This window comes from Mustela nivalis (genome assembly GCF_964662115.1).
Source record: "Mustela nivalis genome assembly, chromosome: 7".
Lineage (NCBI taxonomy): Eukaryota > Metazoa > Chordata > Mammalia > Carnivora > Mustelidae > Mustela > Mustela nivalis.
Genome location: NC_139026.1, coordinates 46,567,810 through 46,592,874, shown reverse-complemented (window position 1 = coordinate 46,592,874; position 25,065 = coordinate 46,567,810). Strand labels below are relative to the sequence as shown.

The following is a 25,065-nucleotide window of genomic DNA, read 5'->3' as shown; positions in this document are numbered from 1 at the left end:
TTTCGGTTGGTATATTTGGTTTTCAGGAGTTGTCTGAATTCAAACACTATGCTGCTACCACAATTGCAATATAACTAACCCATTATTTTATTAATGCAATTGTGATCAATATATAGGAAGTTTGGATTTTTTTTAATCCCTAAATTTGGAAGATTAATTTAGGGCAACATATAAAATTGCATGTTATTTACATCTTAAAAGATTTTTTTAAAGCATCTGCTTGAGAAGTCCTAGAAATGAGGGTGTGATCTTGTTGTTTTCATTCTTCTTAGTTTTAAGTGCAAATATGTATCATTTGCCTCTGGTTGCAGTACTAAATGGGTATAGTCTCCTAATGGAAATTTTAGACTAATTGCCATATGGTACTTAAAGTTATCTGTAAGTGAACAAATTTTAAAGTAAATATGAAAAAAACCCACTCAATTTTTATTGAAATGGATAAATGGAATTAAATTTTTTTCTGGATGGAAATAAATATGTTTAGAGAAAAGGGAAAAAAGAATAAAGTCATTTAATTGTTTATTTTCACATGTAATATGTAATCATAATCTTTGGATGTCTCATGAAAGAAACATGAAAATTTAATATGTGAGTAAGATTTATTTATAATTTTAGATTTGCCTGATTGTCTTCCACATAGCAAGTGCTAAATAAACATTTTAAGTGTGAACATTGTAGGAGGGGACTATTAATATATTGTAATTTTATTAGTAAAGATTATATAGTCTGCTGAATCTAACTTCAAACTATGGAAATTCAACATAAAATGATCGATTTCTCATAGGAACTGAAGTTAAAAGATGAAGAGTGTGAGAGGCTTTCTAAAGTACGAGATCAACTTGGACAGGAATTGGAGGAACTCACAGCTAGTCTGTTTGAGGTTGGTCTATTTACGTCTTGGCCAAGAGCAACATCTTGATTTTTATATATTGATAGAATTGTTTTTTGAGGGCGTCTTGGAAAAGATATGCTTAGCTTCACACATAATTTATAAGTCATCTAAGAAAAATTTAATCTTCAAGAAATATAGAGTCTACAACTTAAAATGATGGGAAAATGAAAAGATTCTATGGGCTACCAGTATCAGGTTGTTTAAAAAATGTCTATGTAGAAAGAAAGGAGGTAAATTTTAATTTTGTTTTTATCAAGTATTTAGGGGTTGCTTTAGGGTAATCTTATAATATGACTTACAACCAAGATAGGAAGCCCTGAGGTAGCTCTCTGATAGATGATGGTTTGAGGATTGTTAGAAGGCCCACCTGTTTATCTCCAGGCTGCCAACAGGACCACAATTTCTGCTCAACTCAAGCATGTTTGTCAAATGGGGTGCCATTGACATTGTCATTTTTCATTTTTAATGTATTAATCAAGGTTTTCCAGAGAAATAAAACTAATAAGATGTGTATATATACATATACTGTATATAAAAAGAGATTGATAATAAGGAATGAGCACAGGTGATTATGGAGGCTGGCTATTCCCAAGATCTGCGGGGTGAGTTAGCAGGCTGGAGACCCAGGAGAGCTGATGGTGTAGTTGTGGTCCAAGTCCATAGGCCCGAGAACTAGAGAACCGATGATGCAGTTCTAGTCCCAAGGCTTACAGGCTTGGGACCCAGCAAGAGCTGATGTTTCACTTGGAGTTTGAAGGCAGAAAAATTCGCTAGTACTCCAGGGGCTCAGCCTTTTTGTTCTGTTTAAGTTGTCAGCTGATTGCATGAGGCCCAGCCACATTATGGAGAGAGGGCAATCTGCCTTAGTTAACCTACCAATTCAGATGTTACTGTCATCCAGAAACACCTTCATAGAAATACCCAGAATAATGTTTGACCAAATACCTGGCATCCAGTGGCCTTGTCAGGTTGACACATAATATTAACCATCATACTTGGCTTTGGCCCCAAAATGCTAGTCATACTGCTTGATCATTTTGGCAGCTTTTGCAAGTTGTAAACTTGGATGGGGAGAGGACAGTACTTAATTTGATTAAGAACCACTGTTATAGAATGCCCGTTTTGGGTTAAGACCTTGAGCGTTTAAAAGTGCCTTATTCAGGGGTGCCTGGCTGGCTTAGTTGGTCAAGCATGCGACTCTTGACCTTGGGTTCATGAACTTGAGCCCCATGCTGGATAAAGAGCTTACTTGAAAAGAAAACCAAAACCAAAAATGGTTCCTTATTCAAAAAGGTTGGTGTGTTACGGAATGACTAATGCCATTATCCTTGTTAATAATTTCTTTTTCGGGTGCCTGCTGGCTCATTCAGGAAAGCATGTTACTCTTGATCTGAGGGTTATATAAGTTGAGCCCCCTGTTGGGTGTAGAGATTACTTAAATACTTATTTTTTTCCCTCTAAAAATTTGTTTTTAATTTCAAGTGTAGTAACAAATTTTAGAAAAATTTTTAAATTTTTCCCCTTGTATTATTTTTATTTATACAAAATCTATTTCAGTTTTAGAAGTATGCATAATTTCAATCCTAATATATTTTGTATTTTTTTCCTCAAATAACATGTTTTCATATTAACTTACATGGTCATTGTCATGAGAGTCATAACCCACCAATTGCATATTCCACCATTTCTATCATTACAAGTAACGTCGTAAACAAGTTACATGTGGGTTTCTTCAGATGTGGATTTTCCTTGTTCCCTCTGCTCCATGTCCCTTTGCCCTGTGTTCTTTTTTGGGGGTCATTTTTTTTCATGAACTGATTTATTATTTTTTTTTGTTAACTAGTCATCAGAGACTAGAGGATAAGAGCTGTATGACTTACTAATTTTTGTTTGTAGAAGTAGTAGAAACCTTAGACTTTTTCTTCCAGTGTTGTCTGGCCAGAAGAGAATTTTGTAATGATATATGGATACTAGAAGAAAGCAAATATACTAAACTTCTCACCTGCCCACCAATAATTTTAGCCCTGCTTAGTTCCTCTTGTCTGCACTTGCACGTATATTCTGTTAGATGAAGTTGGAAGAAAAGAAATTAGAGGAAACTTCTCCCTCTCCATAGCAGAATGTGAAGGACCAGAAACGCAGTTTTTGCAATAAGTTAAAATGTATATCTTAAAAAAAAAGTTTTGGAACTCCTGATCTTTCTCTGACCTGACAATGGCTAATAGCCTTGACACCGTGTATACTTTCTGAGAAAGAAGTTATACTGACAAAAGATGATTTCAGTAAGAAGAAAATTGTATTCAGACCAGTTATTTATGAATTTTGTAAAAAGTTGCTAGAAATTTTTCTGTGGTCTGTTGTGTATTCATGATCTCAGTTTACCATTGTCTTATGAAAAGACTTTTTGCTTATATTTTAGGTAATATGTATATATAGTTTTTTAAGAATTAAAGATTATTTTGAATAAATACAATATGCACAGCTTTGATAAACTTAACATGTAAATTCAAAATAGGAATTTGTTGTGTATGAATAATCTTGAATATAATTACTTTGTAGCAAAGTTGGGTCTTAAAATATAAAATATAAGAACTATAAAATTTTATGTATGTTTGTATGTTTATATATTCCCACCTAGTGTCTCAGATTTTGAGATAATATAAAAATGAAGTAGGAAGAATGCTTTACAAAGTAGTTGTAAAAGAATGTGAAAGAATGCTCTACAAAGTAGTTTCATTTGACATGGAAAAAAAAAGATAGGTAGCTTTAAAATTTTTTTCTTTTACAATTTGTCAGCCAGTTTTAGTAAATGTCTATGGTATGCCGAGTTTTCTCTTCATAATGCTATGAGACATATAGAGCAAATTGCTCATTTTATCTGTGAAGACAGTGAGACATAAAAGGTTAAGGAGCAATGTTGGGATTCAAATTCATAACCCTGACTCTTGTTTTAAGTACTGTGAAATCATTAAGTGGTACTTTGTCTCGGGCCACAGAGAAGCAGTCCTCAGTGAGGCCTTTCCTTTATCCCACATTCACAAGGAAAATCTTGTGACTAACTCAGGAATGTAAGGTAAATGCATATGCCTTTTTACTATGAAACTGCTAATATCACTTTACAAGCCATCAGTATTTCTTACTTAGACCAGGAGATGCCAAACTTCTGTTGAGATCATGTACCTCATCTGTAAAAGAAAAATTTAAGCATGTACCTTTATTATGATGAAAATAAGTAATATTTATTAGGGTTACCTATGTGGTAGGTGCTGTTTTAGAGCATATATACTTACAAGTTACATATATACACTAATATAATGTGTTATATAATTATAAAATAACAGTTTTAAAAAACAAGTCAGTAATAAATACTAAGTTTTTTATATAGTACAAAAATATTTTAGTCTCACTAAAATATATTGTGTGTATGTGTATATTCAGTGAGAGGAGTATGATTGAATATGTCACCACCTTGTTTTTGAAAATCTTGTTTTAACAATTTATGATTCAGATGAAGTTCTGGTCTAAATTCCTTTTTTAAAATTAGATGTAATGCAGCTAATAACTCACAAACATATAGATCCAAATGGAAGAAGTACATCTTTTCCTGTATGAAACCATTATACCGAATTTTCATTTCCATTGCTGGTTATGTGAAGGTTTCTCCAGAATATTCTCTAGTGAATTGTCTTCTCTCATACCAACAAATTGTCTTTGCAAATTAATCAGAAGATGTTGAGTTTAAACATTATTTTAAAGAAAGAATGAAGAAAAACAACTTCATTTGAATCCCTGCTAACCAGATAGGAAGAAAATTCTGTTTTCAAAGTCTGTAAGTCGTAGAGATGTGAATGTTTGTATCAGAGGTCTGCACACTACAGCCTACAGGACGGAACTAGCCTATGCCTATGTTTGTGTAGCCTTCTGAGCTAACTGGTTTTTACATTAAGTAAGTGGTTAGGGCCAAAAAAACCCAAGAGGACTTTGTGATGTGAAAACTGGGATTCAGATTTCAGTGCTGATGAATGTTTATGGAAATGGCTCCCTTCACTGCTGTTTGTTGTCTGTGGCTGCTTTCACCCTGCAGCAGACAAGGTCTGGCTTCTTGAGCCCAAGCTGCTTACTGTCTGACCCTTCCCAGAAGAAGTTTATGGACTCTGGGTATAGAGGATACTTGGATCATTTTCACCTTTAGAATTACGGAGTGATAGACAATTTTCACTTTTTTGGAATCTACTATTTGATGTCTTTTGTCAGTTTGCCAAGTCCAGTGCGTTATCTTTTCAGCTACTGCTTCTGCCTCATTTCTAGTGCTCTCTTTTCTCCTCTTGCAACTCAGTTACATGTAGCTTACACCTCTTCACTGTGTCCCTTGTACCTCTGGGGGAAAAGTCGCCCCAAATTCCAACTCTCTTCTCTGGGCTTACATCTTCTCCTGAGTCTTGGTCCCCTAGTTCTTCACCATTTTGTTAGCTCTCTAATTCCGTCAGACACATTAAAAAAAAAAAAAAAAAGTCCAACTTCTTTAATTAATTGTCCATGGGCAGTTTGGTCCAAGTTGCACAGTCCTCTATTAAGGAAAGCAGAGTCCATTTCCAAACATTTAAACAGATAATCTCTCCTTAGCATGAGTTGCTTTTGCGTTTATAGTTAAAATGTCACTTATCCTGAAGGGGGTCAGATTAGATATGTTTATTATTTTGAAAATATCTGCCAAATAGTGATCTGTTGACAGCCACTTGTCATCACAGAAAAATTAAGCAAATCTGAAACATTTGTTATTTTAAGAATAAAACCACTTTTACTTCATTAAATTGGCAGCTGTTAAGGACTTTGATAGAAGATAACCAGCATAATTGTGCATGGGAGATTTTCACAGTTAATCTCATCTCATTATAAAACATTGATAGTAATACATCTCTTACTTAAGCTAATGTGATCTGTAAAGTCATGTTCATGGGCATATAAAGAATCCTCAGTTCATTACTACTGTAAAAGCAAATGGGAATGCTGCTGTCAGACTCTGATGTGGAGAATGTTCACTCTTCCACTGAATAGTTGACAAACATTACTATGTGCCATTATCAAACATATATTAAATGTCTTTGAAGCTGATTTCTTTCCTTCCTTCCTTCCTCCCTCCTTCCTTCTCTTCCTTCTCATAAACTGTCAGTTGAAGTTCTAACATACATGTTCTTAAATCCCAGGGGATTATCTCAAGCACCCTGTATATGGTTCTAGTCCATCCTTAATCTTTAATGGGACTATTCCATACAACAGAGTAATTTGTTTTTTTTTTTTTTAATATAGGTAAGATCAGTAACTTTCTTCCTTAAAAGATCATAAGGTTTCATACTGCCCTTACAGTAAAACCCAGAATTCTTACTTGGATATTTTATTTGATTATTAGAATGTAAACTGAATGTAAGCTCCTTAAGAGACAGGGACCTTGTTTTTTCCCCCAATATACTATCAAGACCTGGAATAGTACCTCACAAAGAGATGTCGTGAGTAAATTTTGATGAATAAATATTAAAAAAAAAGGAATTAATTACCTATAGTTTCATATTTATGGTACTGAAACAAATAAGACCTTATTAATATCTAATCTGTGATTTGCCTTTTTAGATTGCTCTGCATAGAATTGTCACTTAATAGAATTTTGTGACTGTTTTTATTGGAAGCTCTAAGGGTTCTCAGCTATCATTCCTATAAACTGCAACATTAGTGATGTGTTAATATTTTTACTTATCCCTTTTGTATGTCTTTGCTATGACTAATAATATGTATATATATATTGTGGCCAAATTACAGAAACCTAACTACGGAGAAGTTGGGTTTGACATGTAGGATGTTTATTTTCCTTCATCACATATGCAGTCTTTATACAAACATTAATCAGGGTGATTGAACTCAACTTGGCTACGTCAGTGGTATTAGTACTAAAAGAAAGTACGTATTCCTAATTCCTACCAGTTTACCTACCAGATGACATTTGCTATTTCAAGAGTTGATGTTGAGTATTTATTATCAGGTTAAAGTTTGGTAGTATATCTTTGCTACAGTCATAGACATTTGCTGAAAATTTTTTGAAAACAAAGGCTAGATACTTTGTTTCCAAAATTTGAGATCTTAACTTTTTCAGGAAGCTCATAAGATGGTGAGAGAAGCAAATGTCAAGCAGGCAACAGCAGAAAAACAGCTAAAGGAAGCACAAGGAAAAGTAAGTCTTTGCTACTTTAATAGTAAAAAAATATAAAATCAGTGATTACTGTTTTAAAGATACTTAAACATTTGTTAGATTTTGTTCCTATTGTAAATTAGGGCCTTATTTTAGAAGATTTGGAAACTATAAGTAGAAAACAGCTACCACACAGATGCAATTAATAGTGAACAGTTAGTGCTCATTTATATTAGAACCAAAGGATTTTAAGTCTTGTGAATCACATATATTATCAAAAGGATCATAAATCACATTTTATTTATTTATTTATTTAAAATATTTTATTTATTTGCCAGAGAGAGAGAGAGAGAGAGTACACACAAGCAGGCAGAGAGGCAGGCAGAGGCGGTGAGAGAAGCAGGCTCCCCGCCAAGCAAGGAGCCCAATGCGGGACTTGATCCCAGGACTCCAGGATCCTGACCTGAGCTGAAGGCAGCGGCATAACCAATTGAGCCATCCAGGTGTCCCTTTAAATCACATTTTAAAGTCACTATTTTTCTTCATTATGTGGAAAAAAAGCCACCAAACTCTTAATAGATTTTATTATTTTAAGAATGAACCACAACTATTCATAAGCTATTTATATTTTGAACATTTTGAAAATTCACAGGAATTAAATATTAGACATTTTGATAATTTTAAAAATTTCATTTCGCGTTGTGAAATGCAAGCATGGCCCAATGCAAACCATATAGAAACATTAAACAACTTGGTTTCACTTTCTTTTTATTACTCCACCACAAATATACATTAAATTTACATGTCCTCTTTGAAAAGAAAGTGTTTTGAGCAGATAGCTAGCATTTAGCTGCATCTGTCATAAGAAATAGTGTATGGAACTGTGTCGATTTCTTTTCAAGATCGATGTCCTTCAAGCCGAAGTAGCCGCATTGAAGACCCTTGTCTTGTCCAGTTCTCCAACATCACCTACGCAAGAGCCTCTGCCAGGTGGAAAGACACCTTTTAAAAGGGGGCATACAAGAAATAAAAGTACAAGCAGTGCTATGAGTGGCAGTCATCAGGACCTCAGTGTGATACAGCCAATTGTAAAAGACTGCAAAGAGGTAACTCGTCAAGGACTGTCCCCTCTGACTCTCTTGATACTTATTAATTCTCACCACTGAGCTGTCAGTTATGATTTTTGCCAGCAAAATTTTTAGTTCAAAATATGCAGTATTAAGATGGGGGAGGCTTTATCTAGAGCTGGCTGCTTTCAGGGAATCTTCAGTTCCATTCTCTACTTGGCTGACCTTGGAGTTACCTGCTAGAAACTTGGTAAGTTTCTTAATCTTGATACTTAATTTAGGGAGCAAACTGTCATGTGTTGTATAAAGGAGAGTGGGTGGCTTTAATGATCTAGCTAGTCAAAATTTGTTGGTAAGATGCTTTAGCAGAATATGAATATAAGAAATGTGTGAAAATAAGGTGATTTTCTTGAGCAGCACATTGCTTTTACTTAAATTCTGGGGGAGGTAGAGTTTTATATCAATAAGAGAGTCTTAGAGTTAATTCAGATAATTAAGCAACAAAAACCAGAACTAATGGTAGCCTTATCATTTAAAATATGTTGTGAAGGTAACTAAGATACTGTGGAAATATTTTGAGCTGCTTTGAGTAAAAATTGTATAATTACAAAATTTTTTTTTATTTTATCATTGCATACAATGAGAGAGCATTTTCAATGGGATTGATCATGGAGCAGCCCCTCTTTTTTCCTTGAAAAGCTATGTTTTACGTTGTTTTATTCAGGTTCATCATTAATCTTTAAGCAGCTGTATCTGCTCATTTGGTTAAGTTTTTGCATGGAAGCTAGGATTTTATTAAATTGAATAATCAAGGTCATTACATACTTCAACGGAATTGCATTTTGGTTGCCTATTAATAAAAAAGATGCTAGTGAGAGAGACATTCAATAGGTGACCAAATCTGAATGTGATGGAATCTGAAATCCATGTTAAATATTTCAGAAACTTTTTAAAATCATAACTTTAATTTCTTTGAATTTAATTAGCATTTTTAATTGCTTGGTACAACTCAAATTTTGCTGTGGTTTCTCAGTGTGATTATAAAACTTGTTTTCTGTTACATACACTTACAAAGTGTAAATATTTTCTCATGGGACATTTAAAGTTCTGTTTTTAATTTATGAGGCCTCATGAAATGTGAAGAAGCAGCAAACAACTTCAGAATGATAACTTTCTGTTTTCCAGATATATCTTGTATTCTAATGTTTTGTGAAAACTTGTCAAAAAGTTTTATTAGACAAAGGAAACATAAAGTTGACCTGTATAAGCTTTAGAGAAAGGTAAAACAGTTGGAAAGAAAGTGAACCATGTCCATGTTTCTGGAGAAAATGTGACAGGCAGTCAGAAACAGTGTTTGCAGCATAGTTTCTGAAAGCACTTAAAACACATGTCTGTGCAAGTACACACGCATGTATTATGCAGGGCTTTGCGATTGAGTCACTTAGACACAAATTTGAACTTTTACAGGTTTCTTGATCTGTAACCTTGGGCAAGTTATTTACCTCTCTAAGCCCTAGTTTTCTTATCTAAAAAAAAAATGAAGATCATAATGTCTGTCTTTCCCAGTTGTGAGGGTTGAGTGTCTGTGGGGTGCTTGCCATGGTTCCTGGCGCAAGACCAGATTGTAATAGTTTAAGTGACTGCCTTTGAGCTAGAATCTTTCCTTGGAGTACCACTCGCCTGCTCAGGGGCTTATGTCCGTTAGAGGGTAAACTTTACAAAGAAAATGAATTTGGAAATTTAAGTATTATTTATATGCTGTTTTTTTTTTTTAATCTTCTTGACTTTAGTTTTGATTCAAAGAATTTATGGATTGGAATGAAAAGAATTCACACTGAAGGTGCCATTATATGCTTTAAAAGAAAGTGTAGGAAAGCTTGGATATACTCAGCCTTTTATTACAGTCATATAAATCACCTTCACGTGCCATTAAGCTGTCCTGAAGGCCATAGCGGCCATCAGTGTGTCATTTATGGTGTGCCCAGCTCTTCTGGATGAGAGTGCCTTAGGGCTGCAGGAGGATGAGGGGCACTGGCCGTGTTGGGCAGCCGAAGGCGGGTGTGGCTTGTGTGTGACAGGTAGGATTGAGCTGAGTAGAGGGCATCTGGAGGGAAGAATACTTGGGGAAGACTTATTAAAGGGAGGAAGAAAGAGGGACAACTGGAAGAGTGAATAGGAAGATGGGTGCCAACCTGGGTTAGTGCTGATAATTGAGACAGTTGCAATGCCAAAATATATCTAAGTGTTATGTGTTGTTGTTGTTTTTAAAGTTTTTTTTTATTTAGTTATTTGACAGACAGAGATCACTAGTAGGCAGAGAGAGAGAGGAGGAAGCAGGCTCCCCGCGGAGCAGAGAGCCCGATGTGGGACTCGATCCCAGGACGCTGAGATCATGACCTGAGCTGAAGGCAGCGGCTTAACTCACTGAGCCACCCAGACGTCCCTAAGTGTTATGTTTTAAAGATAGTCTGTTTAGGAGATTACAGATGTGCTGCTTTTAGTCTTGCTGTTTATGGAGTAAACATTTTCAAATTATTTTGAAAATGCCCTCGGGTAAAGCGGAACAGTTAGTGTCATTTTTGACCCAAACTAGTTTCACAATTTAGTCTCCGTTTATTCATACACTGTTTAATTAACTTGGCTCCAGATGACTCTTTCAATATTTTCAGAAAAGACTTATCACTTGTTTTATATTCAGAGCAATGTGCACATGTGTCTTAAGAGGAGCTCCAGCATTTCTGGGGGTGGGGCAGGAATCAAGGTAGCATCACTGGACACTGTTATAGATCCATTGAAAAGAGCCAGTCAGTCATTTGGGGTTTGGATTTTTTTAAGAAGAAAGTTGGTACCATGTATTATAACGCATCAAGAATGGTTCAGTTCATTATTTTAAATGAGTAAGATTTCTTCCTTGGTAATGTTTATATTATGTTTGGGTTTTATAAAGTGATTTTATGTTTGTACCTTTAAAAAGATTATTTTTTGTTTTCTTCTGGTTTGTCAGGCTGACTTATCTCTGTATAATGAATTCAGATCTTGGAAGGATGATCCCACAATGGATAGATCGTGTCCTTTCTTAGACAAAATTTATCAGGAAGATATCTTTCCATGTTTAACGTTCTCAAAAAGTGAGGTAATTTTTTTTTTTTATTTTAATAGGAATGCGTTAGAGTAGTTCCTGTACCTTTTGTTAAGTCATGTAAAAAACTTTCTCTTATGTGACTAAGTTATAATAACATGTCATGTTTTATCCTTTTCTGCATTCCAAACAAAGATTATGATCATTTCTTGGCATTCATTTACAGAGCATCTTTGCTTACATGAGCGGAGGGCCATTCCCAGTGAAGTATGTGTTTTACCAGAGTAAAGCAGTAAAAATGTGGGGGTTGGGCTTAGTTCTTGATTCTCAGTCCAAGGTTCAGTGGAAAGGAAGTTCTGTCCACTCCAAGGTGATCATGTGATTTATCTGTACATGACAAAAAAATCACATTTAGCTTCTTCATCTTTAAAATGGAAGAAAAATGCCTTTCTTTTCTGTGTGTCAGGGTTGTTAAGAGGTTGAAATGAAGTGAAAAAGTACACACAAAAACTTTGAAAAAAAATACAAGATACTATACAAATGTAAGGTCATAATTTTAATTTGTTCTTACATGTGGAAGGATTATCTATAAATATCCTGTCAGTCACTGTTTAAGAAATGTAGTCCTAAGAGGCTTAAGTTAAGTCTTTAGAGGATTTAATTTTAACATTACCTGTAAGGAGAAGTTAAAATGGATAGTAAAACACTTTCGATGTACATGTTATTCGTTTTGACTCTGTGTCTGTTTTTGGGTAATCCATTCTGGATTACTAATCTCGCCAGACTGAAGAAATTTGCTGGTTTCATCTGCTGTTGATCAGTTGCTACCATCTCCATCTGAGCATTCAATATTTGATAATCCTGCTAGTTCTTTTGTAGGTAGCCCCGGTGCACATAAATACAAATTCAGCAAATATATAGCTGTAATTGTATGTATTGCTAGGTTATGAATGACTGGCAGTTTAAAAATATCAGATAAAGGACTAGTGTCCAGAATCTATAAAGAACTTAGCAAACTCAACACCCAAAGAACAAATAATCCAATCAAGAAATGGGCAGAGGACATGAACAGACATTTCTGCAAAGAAGACATCCAGATCGCCAACAGACACATGAAAAAGTGCTCCATATCACTCGGCATCAGGGAAATACAAATCAAAACCACAATGAGATATCACCTCACACCAGTCAGAATGGCTAAAATCAACAAGTCAGAAAATGACAGATGCTGGCGAGGATGCGGAGAAAGGGGAACCCTCCTCCACTGTTGGTGGGAATGCAAGCTGGTGCAGCCACTCTGGAAAACAGCATGGAGGTTCTCAAAATGTTGAAAATAGAACTGCCCTATGACCCAGCAATTGCACTATTGGGTATTTACCCTAAAGATACAAACGTAGTGATCCAAAGGGGCACATGCACCCGAATGTTTATAGCAGCAATGTCCACAATAACCAAACTATGGAAAGAACCTAGATGTCCATCAACAGATGAATGGATCAAGAAGATGTGGTATATATACACAATGGAATACTATGCAGCTATCAAGAGAAATGAAACTTGCCATTTGCGACAACATGGATGGAACTAGAGCGTATCATGCTTAGTGAAATAAGTCAAGCAGAGAAAGACAACTATCATATGATCTCCCTGATATGAGGAAGTGGTGATGCAACATGGGGGCTTAAGTGGGTGGGAGAAGAATCAATGAAACAAGATGGGATCGGGAGGGAGACAAACCATAAGTGACTCTTAATCTCACAAAACAAACTGAGGGTTGCTGGGGGGAGGGGGTTTGGGAGAAGGGGGTGTGATTATGGACATTGGGGAGGGTATGTGCTTTGGTGAGTGCTGTGAAGTGTGTAAACCTGGTGATTCACAGACCTGTACCCCTGGGGATAAAAATATATGTTTATAAAAAATAAAAAATTAAAAAAATGTATAAATTTAGCAAAATAAAACATTAGGGTATTCATTTTGAAGTGGCATTATTAGTGGATGTTAATTGTGGTTAAGAGATATATAGATTGGAATTAGTGCTCTCAATTCTCTTCTAGATAACAGGAAAAGTTAGTTAGCTATAACTGCATTGCCTTTCATAACAATATTTGAGTTATAAAAGAATTCAAGACTATGTCGTTTCATTCTTTTCTTTTGGCCTAAGACCAAACCAGTGGAGCTTGGGCAAAGAATAATTTTTAAAAATTCAGTTTACTGTAGAATACAATTTTAACATTTTAATGCTGGCATATCATCTGATACTTTTTGTTTTTTTGAAGTTGGCTTCAGCTGTTTTGGAGGCTGTGGAAAATAATACTCTAAGCATTGAACCGGTGGGATTGCAACCTGTTCGATTTGTGAAAGCTTCTGCAGTCGAATGTGGAGGACCAAAGTACGTTTTCAGAACCATGTCTTGTGGAAGACACTGAGTTTTTAAATTTTTATATGTTGTAATAAATTTAGTTTTTTTAGTTTTAAATGTGATTAATTTCTTGTTAGTTTTCTATTTAGTTTGTGCAGCCTAAAGACAAATCCTCAGACAGTATGAGACATGGCATTTCCAATTTAGCATCAAAGGAGAGCCCGTTTAATTACAAAAATATGTATTTTAGACCAGGTATTAGAGACATTTTTTAGACCATATGTTGTGACTAATTAGTTGATCATAAAATCAGCTTAGTGGGTCATAAGCAGAGTTTTTGTTTGTTATACATATACATACAGGTTTTGGTGTAAATGTATTTCTTCCTGGGGGTTGCCATTAAGAATAGTTTGGGAAGATAGTGAATTAGACCAGGTCTTATCAAGCATGCCAAAAAGATTTCGGTAATCCTCCTCTTTCATACTATCATATAAAGGATTCTCACTTTAGTAAATAACCAGTTCTGTCTTTCATACATGACAGATACTTGGCAATTAGAACCTTCAGAGGTAAGACTCCCACATTTCATAGTAGGGCAGGTTTTCACTCTCCAGTCCCGGATGAGGAAAGTCTGAAACCAGTGGTTCCTAGGACCTCTAGCAAAGCTGTTTGCGAAGTGACTTGGAAAGATTTGGAGGAAGCTGCTTAATTGGTGGCTAAGAACTAGATCTGTATAGGGGACCAGAAATCTGACAGAGCTGGAAAGCAGTAACTGACTCCTGTCTGGGTCACTGAGAAGGTAGAGAAAAAAGGGCCACTTGAAATGAGCTAATAGGTCTGTGTGAAAGCCTGTGGGAGAAGTCACATGGTTCTTCCTGATTGCACAGTGTTCGTGTTCAGGTAGCTGTCTGTGGAGAGTACCTGGTCATGTGTTTGCTCTGTGAGCCAAACCTCCACCACACTCCCTGCATGCTGTGACTATAGCAGAACGGCTTCTGAATCATGGGGAAGGGATTTATATTCCTAAACTTTCCTCTTTCCACGAGTGCCTGAGTATTTTTATCCTGATCATCAGTGATAACAGTTTTTGTGCTTTTAAGGTCTATGTATATATCTTATTTTAAGTATGGTAGATACCAGTTTTTATTATAGAATTTTAAATTTCTACTTGCATCATATGTAGCACATACTGTACTTGTGCAAATAACAAATGATGACAAATGAAGATACTAGTTAAGGTTGATTTATGTAGTAATTTAGTAAAATAACATAGATTGGGCTTAGGGAACAGATTACATAGTTTAGGGATATTGTGCTTGTAGGAATGGGGATAGATGCCACAGTGTTTGTAGTGCATGTTGTGTTGAGAAGCTTCTGGAAGATTCTCTTCCCTGAAATGTGAAGTTCGGCCTTGGCCAAAGCCTCTTATGGATTAGGTGGTGAAGAAAATCATGACATAAATGGCTCACACTATAGGAACTTTGAGGAAGCCAAGACCTGTCCCATTGGGTGGGGATCAGGAGTGGGAGATTTGATCTAGGTTTTTGAAGCAGGAGTGGAATTTGGGTAAAGAAGAGTACATATGACTGAAGGCCTGGAAACAAAAAACTTTGTGTTCAGAAGATGGTGAATGTATGGGGGGAAGGATGTGACAAATCTCAAGAGAACTTTGGAGAGGAAAAGATTCAGGTGGGGATAGTAAAAGGAACGGAGTTAAAGATGGTTGACTAGAAGAATGGTGTGATATTTTGGAAGTCAGTGGGAGGGGCTCTGGTTTGGGGAAGAAGACAGCAGGTCTAGGTTTAGACATATTGACATCCCCAACTGAAAATCAAGGTAAGGGTTTAAAATCTGGAGACTAGAGCTGCTAAGAGGTATTGAGGAAGTGTGGAGCATGTTAACAGAATGTTGGCTTTGGACATCAGAAGACTTGACTTGAACCTTAGCTCATATAAAAGTGTGTTGGGTGTCACAGTTCAGAGATGGCTTTAGAAATGAGGTAAGAAATACTTTCATTATTTCAGAAGTTGATGCTTAAAACCACTTTAGCAAAGCCCTTTTAAAATTAGACAAAATACTAGACGAATAGGTGTATGTTTCCAGAAGAGTAGTGTATATGTTGATTTCTATCAGTTAAATGCTTACTTTTCTTCTTGTGTAAATTATACTTTTGGAAGTTCCAAAGTCTTCAACACTTGTGCAGTTTTAAAACTTCTTGATCTTCTCTCCTTCCTAAGCTAGTAGTTAGTGTTTTAAGAATATTGTTACAGCTCATTAAAGGAATTTTCTAAGAAAGGAACAATGAGGCAAACTTTCTTTGGGAAAATATGGTAATTCTTTTGTGGTCAGAATGGCCACCTCCAAAATTATCCTATTTATAAAGTTTTTTTTCTTACTATTTTATTTATTTTAAAGACAGAATGAGAGAGCATGTGAATGGGGGAGGGAGAAAGAGGAGGAGAGAATCTCAAGGAGACTGTACACTAAGCATGGAGCCCAACATGGGGCTCAATCTCACAATCCTGGGATCGTGACCTGAGCTGAAACGGAGTCAGACAATTAACCAAGACACCCGGGTGCCTCCAAAATGATCCTATTTTAAATACACATTCTCCGTTTGTTTTCTTTTTTTTTTTTAAAGATTTATTTATTTATTTGACAGAAAGCACAAGGAGGCAGAGAGGCAGGCAGAGAGAGAGGAGGAAGCAGGCTCTCTGCCGAGCAGAGAGCCCTGGGACTCGATCCCAGAACCCTGGGATCATGACCTGAGCCGAAAGCAGAGGCTTTAACCCACTGAGCCACCCAGGCGTCCCTCCATTTGTTTTCTTAATATGGAGGCACATTTGTATCATATTTAAGTATAGCTGAAATTTAATGTTCATGTAACATTTTTCGTTACTATATAATTTATAATGTTATTTATTTTTAAAAGATTTTATTTATTTGACATAGAGCACAAGCAGGGGGAGCAGCAGGCAGAGGGAGAGGGAAAAGCAGACTCCACACTGAGCAAGGAGGCGGATGTGGGGCTTGATCCCAGCACCCTGGGATCATGACTTGAGTAAAGGCAGACGCTTAACCAACTGAGGCACCCAAGGTGCCCCTATAATGTTATTTAAAATGCTGTCCGCCACTTTATTTTAATTACAGCTGTACTTATTTCGCCTGGGTAGGGAGTGGTAGTTGTGATCAGCCATGGTCCTAGCTTAAGAGGGTAACACCTGGGCTGCTTCAAAGTCTGCCCTGATAGATAAACCAGCATCACTGTATTGAACAGTAGAGTGACAGGTGGCTATCACTTAACCAACAGTAATTGAATGTCTGGTGTGTCTGGTCTGGCATTTAAAGTTGAATAGATAAAGTCTCCGCCCTCTAGAGTCTTAGAGCCCCATTCCAGCCAGAAAGCCATCATATGAAATCTGAGAGTCTGTAGCGTGTGCGAATAGAAAGGATGGTATTTCTGAGGATGGTGCACCCTTAGGTAACTATTGAGAGTCAGTACTTTCGGGAGGCGGCTTACTCCTTTGTATTTCTCAGGCCTGTGTGCATCCAGAATAGTGCCGGCTGCATACTAGGTCTCAGATATTTGTTGTCTTAGTGAACATGAAACGTCTATGGAAGATAGGAGCAAAATGCTTTCAACTTTAAAAAACTAAGATTTTGTCATTGTTTTACAGAAAATGTGCTCTAACTGGCCAGAGTAAGTCCTGTAAACACAGAATTAAATTAGGGGACTCAAGCAACTATTACTATATTTCTCCTTTTTGCAGATACAGGGTAAGTAACTAAACCATGAATTTTAACTGACCCCCCTTTGATATGAGATGTTTGACTGTTTATGACTTTTTTTTTCCTTTTGACCTAGATCACCTCTGTATGTAACTTTTTTACATACATTCGATATATTCAGCAGGGGCTTGTGAAACAGCAGGATGGTGAGTGTTCTTAATTGGTTACAAAATATTTACATAAACGTCAGTAAAAAGTATAGGACATAATAGTAATGCTCAAATAAACTTTATTATTGGTACATTCATATTGAATCTCTCATAGTTCTAATAAAATGGGTGGAGAATTTGGGAACTAATGTCTTTTAAAACATATTTAACCCTTAGAACTGCCTAATTTTACTCTGATATGAGTTTTAAGCAGAATCTGTTATAACTCTCAGGGGGGTATATTGATAAACCAGGTGGCAAATATGAGGGGAGTAAAAAGCTTATCGAAATTATGCCTAAGAAATAAAAGTAAGTGAGCTCTAGACATGGTCAGATTTATTTTAATTGGTGAAAACCATGGGAATCTGATGATAATTTTTTCTGTATTTTGTACTTTCACATGTGAATTAACAAAGCAGTCATGAAGATAGTTCTGAATGGAATAAAGGTTACTATATGCTGAATCAGCCGAAACATATAGATGATATATCCAAGAGAGCCAACCTCATGCAAGTGTTTTAATGTTTTTAATTCAGTCTTTCATGATTACTGATGATTCTGTAGCCACATGGCTTAAATGCCAGGCATGAAAATGCATAAGGCCCAGCAACTCCAAAGCAGTGTTTCTTTCTTTCTTTCTTTTTTTTTTTTTTTAAAGATTTTATTTATTTATTTGACAGAGAGAGACAGCGAGAGAGGGAATATAAGCAGGGGGAGTTGGAGAGGGAGAAGCAGGCCTCCTGCCTTCCTGCTGAGCAGGGAGCCTAATGCGGGACTCTATCCCAGTACCCCAGGATCATGACCCGAACCCAAGGCAGACACTTAATGACTGAGCCACCCAGGTGCCCCCAAAGCAGTGTTTCTTGAATACATGTGACTGTTTTAAAACAAATAGCAGATACTAAGCTAGGGATAGGTCCATACCCATTTTTTGTTTGAATTCAATTGTAGAAAATTTCCTATTCATATTTTTTTAGGGACTGAATATATTTTTATATTTAAAAACTAGAAGCCTGTTATCTTTCAGTCATGTAAACCAGTGAATCTTAATTCTGTGGAAAGGTTAGTCATACTAATAAAAACTTAATTTAGCATTTCAAAGCTTTGGTATGAGAAGAATCATATTTATTTAGAATCCCATATAATTAGATTTTAATGCCTAGAAGAATGAGGGTGAAACCTCTCATTAATGTTGAATTTCAAAAGGCTGAGTAGCATAAAGTAGTGTTTAAAGTGTACAATACTTTCTATGACTTTAATAAAATTGAAATATTTTTTAATACCTATTGGTGGTTAATAGGATTTAAGCCACAGAAGAGATGATTTATGTTAAGTTAAATTGTCAAGTGTGTTTTTTCTCCTTGTTAAAGTAAGTTCTGTAGGGAAGCTCATTTTGAGCTGAATAAGTCTTAAGTCTTTGTCGTGGAGGTGGGGGCTATCTTGTACATTGTAGGATGTTTCCCATCATTGCTGAGCTTTCCTCTGTAGATGCCAGTAATGAAAAATGTATATAGACATTTTGTCAGAGGTACCCTTGAGGACAAAATCTCCGCTTCTTGAAAACTGCTGATCTAAATCAATCTCTAATCTAATGATATGTCAGAGGAAGACTTTTTGTCTGAAATATAAAGCCAGCTTTTTTTCCCATTTACAGAGGAGGGGGCTTTCCAAAGTAGGGAGAATTGAAATCTACAGTTAGTCTCTACATTTATTTTTTTTTAATTTTAAAAATTTTTTTTTTTAAAGATTTTATTTATTTGTTAGAGAGAGACAGAGCACAAGCACAGGCAGACAGAGTGGCAGGCTAGAGGCAGAGGGAGAAGCAGGCTCCCTGCCGAGCAAGAAGCCTGATGTGGGACTCGATCCCAGGACGCTGGAATCGCGACCTGAGCCGAAGGCAGCTGCTCAACCAACTGAGCCACCCAGACGTCCCTCTACATTTTTTGTTTTGTTTTGTTTTGTTTTGTTTTTTTTAAAGATTTTATTTATTTATTCGACAGAGAGAGATCACAAGTAGGCAGAGAGGAAGGCAGAGAGAGAGGAGGAAGCAGGCTCCCTGCTGAGCAGAGAGCCCAATGCCGGACTCGATCCCAGGACCCTGAGATCATGACCTGAGCCGAAGGCAGCTGCTCAACCAACTGAGCCACCCAGACGTCCCTCTACATTTATTTTTATTTTTAATTTGAGCCATATACAAAACCTTTCTCTGTTATTTCTCAAAAAGAATGTTACTGAGTTCTCTGGACTGTCTTTTGTTTTCCTCTTTTTCCTGTTTTACTCTGTGTTGGTGTTAATAAATAGTGGAATGGGCAAGATGTCGCAGACTAAAGTGAGAAGATCCCTACATGAGAATAATTGAGGACTGGGTGTAATTCCTTATAGTGGCAACATGATTTCCATTTGCTCAGGGCACTGAAGCATCTACCGTCTATCAGACTAAAGTGGTCATTGACACATCTGACAAATAGTTGTAGCAAAACTGGTGAAAATTGCTCATTTATTGATAAAACTGGGATGCTCACAAATTTGTGAAAAAATTTTTATGACTTAGTAGTAATAGGGCAAGGCATTAGGTATGTCATTAGGAAATGCCCTGTTGGCATTTCAAGTAATGTTAAATTTTCAGTGAAACAGCTAAAAGGTAATTAAGATGTTATTTTATGATTTTTACATGTCTCCTTTTCTATTTGTATAGTTGATCAGATGTTTTGGGAAGTTATGCAGTTGAGAAAAGAGATGTCATTGGCAAAGCTGGGATATTTCAAAGAGGAACTCTGATGCTCTGCCTGGGACCATGCATGAACCTCCCTGAACACCTGGAAAATGGCTGCATATTTTTATGGTTACTTGATATTTATTTCCAAGGAGTGGGCCCAAGACTTTTTCCCTCTTTGCAGATTACACTAAGAAGTACTGTGATTTCTTTTAAATTGACCTATGCTGTGTCTGCTTACTCTTTAGTTGAACATACTATAAAGAATTACAGGTGTACTAGTGATTGTAATATATAGTTGCAAAAAAAGCTAAATAAATAAAGAAATACATCAACGTTAGATTGAATATGTTTTTGCTTTCTCTTCTAGCTCTGACACAGCGTGTAGGGTATGCTGAATGCATTGAATTGTAGCTTTCAAACTGCATAGCAGCCTATGAGTGGCGAGGAAGAAGGCTAAGTGGACAGAATTAGCTCTGTCCCCCCACAAGAATGGGCTTATTTCTATCTGTTTTGTAGATTGGGCATCAAAGAAGGATTTTATTTAAAGAAGGCAAAAAGAAGAAATCAGCACCTACCCTCTCCATCTAGAGAATGCTACTGTTAGTATTTCTGAAGAAGAGTCTTCTACCTTTCAATATTTACTACCTACATATGCATATTTCTGAAACAAAAAGACTTTCTTCTTTAACTTAAATAACAAATATTTTTTCTACATGTCTTTAATCACTACATGATGTAGGATTTGACTGTAGGATGTTAATATACTTTGTTTTGAAATGAGCTTAAAACATTTTTTTCATATCATAATGCTGTGATGAATGTCCTTATGCATACTTCTTTGCACATTGTTGGGTTGTTTCCTTCACATAGACTTGCCTAGAAGTAAAATTGTTGGGTCAAGCTATATGTGTATTTTAAAATACTGATCTGCTTTGCCAAATTGCCCTCTATAGAGTTGAACAAATTTATTTTTTACAGCAGCATTTTATGAGAGACCTAGTTTTCTGAAGATGGCATTGTTTTCAATCCTATCCTCAAAGATTTGGTCAACCTTACCTGTAGAAGATTCAATCACCAGGATGGGTAGGAGTCTACAGATAAAAGGATATTTGAGAATGGTATGGTGTGGTAGAAACCATCACTATCCTACCAAGCTGAGGAATCTGAAATTGAACATGAAAAGAACTTTGAAACTAGAATTTTATGTCCTGATAAATAGTTATTCAAATGTGAGGACATAATAAACATGTTCTCAGACTTTCAAAACTTCAGAAAATTTTCAATACAAAGATGCAAATTAAAAACACTTTTGGAGAAAGTACCTAAGTGTGAATAGAAACAAATCCAAAAGAGGCTGCAAGAGATTTGGGGGAAAAGAGATACTTAAAGAGATTTTTGATGACTTTAAAAGAATAAAAGGTAAAGGTAAAGAAAATAATAAAGTATATAACAATCTAGAATTAAAATTCTTTACAATGTCAACACATTGGTTGACCATAGATTGTGTGGGTAAAGTTCCAGTCTTGTTAGATGGAAGAGAGATATACCAATTAATTGTGAAGGACCAAAGGAAAAAAGACCAAGTAGAGAAATGAATAGTGTGATACGGAATAATATAATATATAAAACATAAGGACATGGAAAGGTTAAAATACAAGTATAACTTGTTAAGATACAAGTTATATAACTTGTTAAAAACAAGTTAAAATGCAAGTATAACTACAATGTAACATTTTCTGAAAAACAAATGGATAGAAACACTCAAATACAGAGAATAAACTGGTGATTGCTAGAGGGGAGGGGGGTGGGCATCAGACAAAATAGATGAGGGGGATTAAGAGGTACAAACATACAGTTGTGAAATAAGTCACAGGGATGAAAAGTATAGCATAGAGAATATAATTGATATTTTAACTTTGGTGACAGTGACTGTACTTAATGTGGGCATTGCATAATATATGGAATTGTTGAATTACTGTTTGTACATCTGCAACTAATATGTCATCTATACTTTGATTTAAAAAAAGAAAGTAGTGCTTCAAGGGAAATTTTGTAGCTTTAAATCGTTTTTTGTTTTTTGTTTTTTGTTTTTTGTTTTTTTACTTAAATTCAATTTGCCAACATACATCATTAGTTTCAGATGTAGTGTTCAGTAATTTATCAGGTGATGGGCATTAAGGAGGGCATGTGATATGAGCACTGGATGTGATATGCAGCTTTAAATCATATATTTTAAGTGAACTGTGTTCAATTAAGTTACAGAAGGACAAGATAAAAGTAAAGGAAAGAGATAAGAACAGAAATAGAAAGCAAGGATGCAATAGAGGATCAGCAAAGCTGTGTGTTGACTGAAGAGATGAACAAAATAGACAAAACTTTCTGTCAAGTTACCATGGAGAAAAAGAGAAAGTATACAAATATCCCATACAAGGAGTGAAAAGTGTATGTCATTATAGATACTGCAGATACTAAACATGAGTATTAGGAACATCCCAATATATTTGAAAATTTAAGCAAAAGGGTAAAATTCCTAGAAGTGTATTTTGATTAAAAAGAAATCAAAAGCCTGAGCAGTACTATTACTATTCAAGGAGAGGCGTAGTTAAAAATCTCACAAATAAAACTCTAGGTATAGACAGCTTTAACAAACTTTAAAGAATGAGCTATTCTAATCTTACTTGTATTCTGGAGAATAGAATTACTATGTTTCATACATCAAATACCAGTGTAACCTTGATAGCAAAACCAGATTGGGATAGTCCGTACAGGTAAAAGAAAGGAAGATTATAGGTCCATTTTGTCATGGTTAGAAATGCAAAAGCAAACAATATGACACACTGACCAAGTGGCATTTATCCCAGGAATGCAAAATGGTATATTAGAGGGGCATCTGACTGGCCCAGTCAGTAGAACATGTGATTCTTGATCTCAGGGTCATGGTCATGAGTTTGAGTCCCACAGTGGATATAGAGATTACTTGAACTTTTTTTTTTTTAATGGTATATTAGAAAATGTATAAATCTAATTCATATTTACAGAATAAAAGTGAACACTGAAAAAAAATTAAAAAGAATAAAAGTGAAAAACCATCCAATCAATAGATGCAGAAAACATTCTGTAATTTTTTCAGCTTGATAAAGGATATCTTAAAAAATCTTATAGTAAACATGATCCTAAGGTGGGAAATGTTAGAAGCATTTTCTTTAAAATCAACGATGGAACAAAGATGACTACTGTACTCACTCATATTCAAAATTGTACTGTAAGTGTTAGTGCAGCAAGATGAGGAAAATATACAGTGGTTGGGAAGGAAAAAATAAGAATTATGCTATGAGTGTCTACATAGAAATGTCTCCCATCAAATTATTAGACATAATTGGAGAGTTTAGTAAGGTGGATCGATATATATTTGTGAACTGTACATATATGCAGCCACAGTTAGAAAATAAGATATTTTTTAAAATTTCTTTTCAGCGTAACAGAATTCATTTTGTATGCACCACACCCAGTGCTCCATGCAATACATGCCCTCCATAATACCCACCACCAAGCTCACCCAACCTCCCACCCCCCACCCCCGCCCCTTCAAAACCCTCAGATTGTTTTTCAGAGTCCATAGTCTCTCATGGTTCATCTCCCCTTCCAATTTCCCTCAACTCCCTTCTCTCCATCTCCCTATGTAACAACTGCAAAAAGAATTCTGAAGTACCTAGTGAGAAATCTAACCAAAGATGTGCCAGGTCTGTGGAGGAAAAGTTACAAAACGTAATTTAAAAAAGCATTGAAAAGGACTAGAGTGTTCTATGTTCATGAGTAGAAGGACAATATTTTTTAAGAAAACGAATGTGTAGATTTAATGCATCTCCAAACTAAATCCCAAAATTTCCGCTGGAATTGACAAACTGATCAAAATTTGTGTGGCAGAGTAAAGAATGAAGAATGACCAAGGCACTTCTGAAGGACAAGAAAGGAGGAAGAATTCATCCTACCAGAAGGACATTTTATGAAGCAGAAGTATTTAAGAAAGTGGGACACGGTGCAGAAATAGAGAAATGGCCAATGGATAGAATAGAGAGCTCCAAAGTAGACCCACTTGTATTTGTAAATTTCGTATTGACTGAGAAGGCGGTAGGTCAATGATAGGACTTATAATTAAATGGAGCTGGCAAACAGACAAAGGAATGTATGAAATTGGATTTTTTCCTTACACCATACAAAAAAACAACTGTTTAAATGTCCCGAAATGGTAGAACTTCTGATGTAGAAAATAGAGTTGAAATTATAGGTGAAATATATTTTGAAAATACAGGTGGATACCTTCCTATCTTCTAAGAACTTTTTTTTAAAGATTTTATTTATTTATTTGACAGAGATAGATCACAAGTAGGCAGAGAGGCAGACAGAGAGAGAGAGGGGAGCAGGCTCCCTGCTGAGCAGAGAGCCCGATGTGGGCTCCATCCCAGGACTCTGGGATCATGACCTGAGCCGAAGGCAGAGGCTTAATTACTGAGCCACCCAGGCGCCCCTTCTAAGAACTTCCTAAACTGAAAGCAAAAGAAACTATAGAAGATGGCCATGAAAGGAAGTTGTGCTATGTTATAAATTGTTAATTTAGAACTTTTGTTCATCAAAAGGCATATTAAAGACAACTACAAGCTATGAGAAGATACTTGAAAAACTCATAACCAAGAATAGATTAGTATCAAGATTATATACAGAAATTCCACATATTAAAAAGAAAAATATATAAATAGAACAACAGGAGATGGCTGGAACAGGTCTTCCACAGAGTTGGAAATTCCTGTGGGCTAATAAGCTATTAAATGATCTTCATTT

The 25,065-nt window shown here is 35.8% G+C and overlaps 1 protein-coding gene across 3 annotated transcripts in view; it reads left to right on the top strand.

The window, feature by feature from the left end:
- The window catches only part of RAB3IP (RAB3A interacting protein), a 45,721-nt gene extending 25,155 nt beyond the window's left edge, over positions 1–20,566 (top strand). For all 3 annotated transcript variants that reach the window (XM_082742910.1, XM_082742909.1, XM_082742908.1), the window contains 8 exons: positions 785–880; positions 7,035–7,112; positions 7,973–8,176; positions 11,142–11,270; positions 13,493–13,605; positions 17,253–17,352; positions 17,441–17,510; positions 20,209–20,566. In XM_082742910.1, the coding sequence (XP_082599036.1) occupies positions 785–880; positions 7,035–7,112; positions 7,973–8,176; positions 11,142–11,270; positions 13,493–13,605; positions 17,253–17,352; positions 17,441–17,510; positions 20,209–20,291 (873 nt within the window). In that variant the 3' untranslated portion in view covers positions 20,292–20,566. The remainder of the gene's footprint in view (positions 1–784; positions 881–7,034; positions 7,113–7,972; positions 8,177–11,141; positions 11,271–13,492; positions 13,606–17,252; positions 17,353–17,440; positions 17,511–20,208) is intronic.
- Positions 20,567–25,065: the final 4,499 nt, after the last annotated feature.